The 7,680-nt window shown below is 36.8% G+C and overlaps 1 protein-coding gene across 1 annotated transcript; it reads left to right on the forward strand.

The window, feature by feature from the left end:
• The first annotated feature begins 4,628 nt into the window (after positions 1-4,628).
• Positions 4,629-5,306, forward strand: LOC106360865. Its single transcript, XM_013800535.3, has one exon. It carries the CDS (start codon positions 4,774-4,776, stop codon positions 5,185-5,187), a length of 414 nt encoding a protein of 137 aa, XP_013655989.2. The 5' UTR covers positions 4,629-4,773; the 3' UTR covers positions 5,188-5,306.
• The last annotated feature ends 2,374 nt before the right edge of the window (positions 5,307-7,680 follow it).

Genomic DNA, 7,680 nt, shown 5'->3' on the forward strand with positions numbered 1-7,680 from the left:
AATTTGCAGGATGTTTGTATCTCAAGTTGAAGAAGCAATACCAGGAATATCTGCAACTGATGTGGATACACGTAAAGATAAGCACTTTGTCAAGTGGTTAAAATCACAGGTAATATATCTCATACTATTATATTAATTAAGTAAGTGTTTAAGAATATATATATGTTTTTTGCAGGTTGATTATGACGATCCTTATTATCCCGTATGGTTTCACGAATTGGTTCAAGGTCCAGTTGCAAAGGTCACCACATCACCTATGTATTTCACACGAGGATTTACCTTTCACACATACGAGTATGGGAGACATCGGGCAACGAGTAACTACGGAATATGTGTGAAAGGTGAAACAGACTTTTACGGGATATTGCAGGAGATTATTGAAGTGGAATTTCCGGGGTTATTGAAGCTAAAATGCGTCCTCTTCAAATGTGAATGGTTCGATCCTGTTGTGAACCGAGGGATTCGGTATAACAAATTTGGTGTTGTGGATGTCATTTTGGGAGAAGATACAACAAATTTGAGCCTTTCATTTTAGCTTCACAAGCCGAGCAAGTTAGCTTCCTTCCTTATCCTCGGCTTCGAACTTCCGGGATAAACTGGGTAACTGCTATCAAAGTTACACCTCGTGGACGCATTGTCGTTGGAGAAGAACCGCCCTTGCAAGAAGAAGACGCTATCACTGAAGTTGAGGTACCAGAACAACCAACTGATGAAATCCTTTTGATCGACCCGCAAAACTTTCAATATGAAGATATTCCCAAAGATGCGACAGATGAAGCACGTGAAGACGAGTTCGAGAGAAGCGACGATGATGATTGTAATGATAGTGATGAGAACGAAAACGATTTAGAGTGATGTAATAGTGATGAGAACGAAAACGATTTAGAGTGATGTAATATATGTATCAAATGTTGGATTTCTCTATTGTAACATTTTCTAAAAGAAAGAGTAAGAAGTAGTATGAAATAAGATATGATGTTAGATGATATGTGACTTTGGGGTTTAGGGATTTCATTCTCGGTGTTTAGGGTTAAGCGTCGTAATTTCGTCGTAAATGGAAAAACGCGGACCTGGTAATTTCGTCGTAAAACGAAAAACACGGACCTGGTAATTTCGTCGTAAAACGAAAAACACGGGCCTGGTAATTTCGTCGTAAATGAAAAAACGCGGGCCTGGTAAATTCGTCGTAAATGGAAAAACGCGGGCCTGGTAAATTCGTCGTAAAATTACGTCGCTTTTACGACGAATCCTAATCTATATAAGGAGACGCCGAGAGCGAGGCTGCCTCGCTCATTCCTCCCAAATTCCTTTGCTCTCTCTAAGGTAAACTCTCTCTTCTCTCTTTTTTTTTTTTTTTTAAATTAGTTTAGGTGATTAGTTAGGTAACGGAATTAGTTTAGGTGATTAGTTAGGTAATTAGTTTAGGTGATTAGTTAGGTAACGGAATAATATTTTTATTATGTCGTAATTGATTAAATTTATTTTAGTTTTAGATGGCTCCTAGAAGAAAATCCAGAGCACCTAGTTATAGAGATTTGTTTGGCGACGATGGTTCCGGTACATCTTCTTCCGGTCCATCGTCTTCCGGTCCATCATCCTCCACCGCAGTTCCAGACTCTCAGCCTTCTCAGAGAGTTGCTTGGAGTCCTCCTCCACCGCAGATGCCTCCACCGCAAATTCCTCCACCGCATATGCCTCCACCTCCTCCTCCAGCGGCTGCACCTGAGCCTGTCCCAGAAGGTGCAGTTCATCCGGATTTGCGTGTGCCTTCATATGCCCCATTCGCGAGATATACGGTAGAGGATTTGCTTGCCCAGCCTGGACGGGAGGGTTTGGATGTTCTGGACCCCGATAGACCCCGAGGAACTTATTGGTAAGTTATTAATTTTTATTACATTAAAATTTAAATTATTTTTATTTTCTAACGGTTAAATTGTTTTCCTTTCAGGTTTGGGGCTAACAACCGTGTTGGCCGGAGCGTTTCGAAAACGATTAAGGGTTACTACGACGGGGCATATCCGAACTGGAGCAAGACTCCAAATCACGTTAATATCACTTGGTTTAAAATGTTTGCGGTAAGATTTTTAAATTTAATTAAATTTTCACTTTTAAATATGTATATATTTTTTAAATATTATTATTAATTGTAATTTTTTCAAATTTTTTGTGTTTCAGCAAAAGTGGCATTGGTCTTTGGGAATCACCGAGATGGTGAAGGCGGAATTCGTTGCAAAAGCAAAGATCCGCCTCTGCAACACAGTCTCCGATTGGAAGGACAAGTGGGAGCTCGACGGGTATGAGGGAAAGCCCACTGAGCTCACGAAGGATGTGTGGGATGGCCTCATCGCCTATTGGAAGCACCCCTCTTCGATCAAAAAGGCCAATTCGTGCTCGGCTTCTCGAAGAACGAAGGATAAAGATGGTAATTTGCCCATGCTTCACAGAACCGGCAAAAACCACATGCAGGCATCCGTCTAGAAGTTGTAAGTTTTGTTTTTAAATATTTATTTTAAAATATTCAATTAATATAAATTTTAATATTTTTTTTTGTAGTTGGAGAAGACGGGAGTCTTACCATCTCTGTCTGACCTATTTAAGATGACTCACGCCACATCCGATGGAGTCTTTGTGGATCCTGCATCTGAGAAACTCGCTCAAGCAGTGGCTACTCGGATTGAAGAACGGGAGACGCAACTAACTCAGGAGTCTCCCGATGGATTACCCGTCACATTGTCCACCGAAGAAGCCGACAGAATCTTCGAAGAGGTAGTACAACTAAAATTTTTTGTTTACATTATTTTTAATAATTATATTAATATATGTTTTAATTTTATAGCTGGCTCCTAGAAAGAAGGGACGAATAGTCGGTATAGGCTCTGTTAACCAAGTTGCAAGGGCAACTTCGTCATATACTTCGAGACGGGATGAAGAGACTTCTCAGATGAAAGCTCGAATGGATAGCCAGCAGGTTCGTTTAGACTCTCTTGAGGATTTGCTAGACGTGATGGCCGTGGGAAACCCGGTTATGCAGAGAATGTTGAGTCAGAGACGAGCCGCTCTTGGGTTGCCAGTACGAGATCCCCAAGAGTCCGATCCAACCCGTCAACAGCCGAGCAACCCCACCGACTACTTCGATGATATGTAGTTTTTTTAATATTTCGGTTTGTATTATGAATTTAAATATTATGACTTTTAAATGCTTTTTTATATATGTTTTTTATTTTCATATTTCGTTTTAAAATTAAAATTATTTAAAATTCTGAATTTTAAATAAATTCAAATTTATATATATATATTTGAGGTTAAAAACAATATTCAAAATATATTATAAAACGAAACGTCGATGTAGGCTCGACGTAAACATTTACAACTGATTACCGTCGAAAATATTTACGAGTCTTTTACATCGAAGATTTTACGTGGTCTTTACATCGAAATGTTACGTGGAGTTTACATCGAAACATTTACGAGGGTGTTACAATGAAAATGTTTACATGTGCTTTACATCGAATCCATTACGTGGAGTTTACCACGAAATTTTACGTGTCGTTTACGACGAATCTCTGCCCTGCGCTTTACGAGGAATATATTTTGTCGTAAACTTAACAAGTCATTTACGACGAAACGTCGGTTACGACGGGCGTTTTACGACGAAACGTGTTTCAAGGTTCATTCGTCGTAACACCCCGTTTACGACGAAGTTACAACGTATATTGCCCTTGTAAAAAATATGTTTTCTTGTAGTGGCTTCTCAAATAATATATAGGGGATTTCTGATAGCTAAGTCTTGTGTATTGATTAAAAGCAAAACATACCGACACAAAAAAACTACTCTTAATTATAAGTAGTTTTACTTAAAAGCACAAATATTTAGAAAGTTATTATTTTAAAAAATATATCATTTAATCAATTAATTCAACTAATTTTAAAAAACTGAACATTATTTTATTGGTCACACAATATCCAATAAATGAAAAAGGTACATTAAAATATGTAAACTATTTATTTTGTGAAACAATTTTTTTTTTGTTAAAACTACCTACATTTGGAAAGAGAGAGAGTAACAAAGAATATTTTTTTCTAAAAACGTTATCATTTTCTTCTAAAGGATTAAAAAAACGTACACATACAAGTATGGGAGAGTAAGACACATACCATAAAACCAGATAAAACATTCTGAAATAAAGCCAGAAACTTCTCACACAATAGAGGCATGAAAAGCCTTTTCTGAAAAGGTACAATATTGCAGTAACTCACGGAACCATTTACAAAAGCTAGGTTATAGCATTTCTTAGGATTTATTACATATTATAAATTTGAGGATTATACGAAAATGATTTAAGTTTTAACCCAACTAAGTAAAGAAAGAAAGCAATGTCCAAAGAGTTAGTGGACTACTAGCACAAATCATGAGTGGTGTGACTCATTACTATAGAAGCCTTAAAAAAAGATATCACGAGAGACCGACATTCTAATTATAACCCTAAAATTGGATTCTCACATGCCTAAAAGAGAGACTTGTCACGGACTCACGGGTATCACTTACTGGCTCTCCTTTTTCTTATATAGTTTTTTTATATTATTATCTAGATTTTCTCATCACATAATAACAGTAATACGTGTCTATGTCGTGTGAGAGGGTGGTTATATAAAGTCTTGAACCTAGTGAGACCATAAGGAAAGAGAGTTGAAACAAATATATCAAAAGGAAAATGAAAGGCGAGTTTCTCACATTTTCTCTAATGTCTCTACTATTAGCCTTCTCATTTGTCTATGGAGGAGGAGAGTCTGAAAGCCCTACTCATTCTGCGGCCAGCCCGAGTAGTGATCCCACCGGAGGATCCAGCGGTGCAACCGGTTCGGCTCATGGACCTAATTGGGGATATGATTGGGGATGGGGATCAACCCCAGAAGGTGGTTATGGTTATGGTTCTGGTTCTGGTTCGACACCGGATGGAAAAGGAAAGGGGACCGGATTTGGGTTTGGTTCAGGGTCTGGTTCAGGAACTGGGTTTGGGTTTGGCTCAGGAGGAGGAGGAGCCACAGGCGGTGGTTCTGGCCATGGAAGTGGGACTGGACACGCAAGTGAAGGGGGTGGATCAGGCGGTGGAAATGGTGGAGCTTCTCCAGGTCGTAGAGAGAGGAGCCAACACCGCTAAAATAATAAGCATTTCTTGTTCATCTTAACACAAGCATAGATACATTATAAGACTGGAAAAAAGACAAAAGAAAATTACTATGGTTGGCACCACATATGTATACTACAATCTTAATGCATAAATAAGGATCAAACGAATAATTAAATAGTTGCGTGTTACCTCTGTACTTTGTATCATAACTAGACCTGATATATCTTGTGTTTTGTTTACGAAAAAATTAGTGTGTTAATATTTGATTTATTACTTATAGATGATCAAATGCGAATTAGCAAAAGGAACAGAAGTGTCTGCCGTTTCTTCTCACCATTTTGTATAAAAGAGAACTTTTGCATGCATATAAAGAACCAGGTGCGGACGCACGTTAACGGTGGAGGAGGCAGCTGCCCTCATTTTTTTTTTGTCAACTCTGATTTCATTTCATAAGCCCTCAGGCTAAAGATACATGAATCAGGTTTACATTAAAGCCCAAACAAAGATACCATTTACAAGTTAAATTAAAAGGCCCATATCCAATTCAGCAAAGTTTTCGGCCATCATTATCATCATAACTACGCGTCCATCCTTTAGGGCATGTTACAACGCGTGTTTTAACATGTGTCCCTCATGCACAAAGGTGTATTCTCCGATGACCGTAAGCTTTCCGCCGCCTGGGCTCCTCCGCGAAGATGGATGCATCTTTGTCTTTTCCATCACTTCCCGATCCCATCTTTCTCCAATCCTCCGCCCAAACCATTGTTTATAGCCTGACTTCTGCATCGCCGATTTATAAGTTCTGGGAAAGACTCGAAATTTGATTCAGGGAAAGACTTTTATCGGACCATCTTCAAGATGCCGATTCAACTAAGCCTCCGAGAAATCACTCGAGATAAATCCAATAACTCATAATACCTTGTAGCAAGGAAACTTTACCCAATCGCCAATCATGGCTCACATCAGAGTGAGAGTAAAGATTGACTCCTATAAACAAAGTATATGGGGATAATCTTTGGGAGAAGAAAATCAGACTATAAACTAAACGGGATTTGAAGTAGTTTGCGAAGGGGGAGATTGAAATCACCGATCAAAACAAGATCGGATCTTTATTGATTCAAACCAAATCAGAAATAAGAAAGAGATTTGAAGAACAAAACTGATTTGATTTGAACAAACACAACAAAAGTCGCCTAACGAAAGTCTAATCGCCTAGCGAACATGAAATCGATCACTTGATCGAAGATTATAATACAGAAACAAAAATCGAAAGTCTCATCTCCTTCTCCGTGAAAGGTCGTAGTGAGAGAACGGAGAAGAGGAGAGAGACTTTCTAGTGCCGGTCCTGATAGGTGGCAGCTGCCCTCATAAAATACATGTAATGTAAATTGTTAAGGAAATTAAATATTTCCCCCTATCATCATAATTATCTTGCCCCCCCATATCGTTTTTTTCATTCACTGTTTTTTAGTTATTTCTTGATAAAACTGGGTTTGTCCATATAATACTAGGGTCGGTCTGTCTTACGGACGGAAAGTTAGAAAAAAGCTATTTATATGAATTTACATTAATTTTATGAAGCATATTTTAAAAAAATTATTTCAATTATTTTGGGTTTTTTCTACATTTTGGTTTGGTAATAAATATATATGTATATAATTAATCTAGAAAGCTAAGGTACTAATTTAGGAATATATTTATCATAATATTTTTTAATTGAATTATATATTAAACATTTCAGTATAGTTCTACTTTAATGTTTCTGGGAATATATGTATACAGATATTTATATACATTTAATTTAGAATATTTATGTAATTTAAGATTTTTTGTGCCGCAATTAATTATTGTTCACTTAAGCTTCTTTTGAAGCATACACAAATATGTACGCTAATTTTTTTTTTCTCGTCTTTAATGTTTACTGTGAAAGTGTATTGAGTTATAGCTTTATTTTTCAATTGAATGTGATATATGCATTTTATAGATCAATTGAACCTTTGGAACATAATAGTTGTGTTGTGTGTAAGAGACCTCGTAGATTATACGTGATATTTAAACAAATTTGCAAGTGGATCTAGTTGATAGTTTCGTCATATTAGCAAACAGAATTTTAAATAAAATCGGGTGTTGATTTTTTTAAAAGTATAATTTTTAATCCACCGGGGAACATATAAAAAGTATTATGCGATTGGACATCTGACGTACTCGATACGGTGTATCTCTATTAATAACATTACTGATTCACGTAAAATGGGCTAACTTTCTTGAAAGATAAACTGAATCCCAACAAAGATGCATATCTTAACTACAACAAAACACACCGTTTAATTAATGTGGACAGGTGTCGTGTTCAGAATACACAACTTAGTGACGTGGCATCACCAGGAAGGAGGAATATTTTTTTATATATATAGATAGATAGTTAGTGGCTACTAAATCAAATTTTCATTGCTTACTAAGATCAGTTAATAAACATGCATATAGCTAACCTAGAAATCAGAACTAAACAGTTAAATAAAAATTGTTTCAATTTTAATTTTATAATGTTACT

This window comes from Brassica napus, chromosome A8 (genome assembly GCF_020379485.1).
Source record: "Brassica napus cultivar Da-Ae chromosome A8, Da-Ae, whole genome shotgun sequence".
NCBI lineage: Eukaryota > Viridiplantae > Streptophyta > Magnoliopsida > Brassicales > Brassicaceae > Brassica > Brassica napus.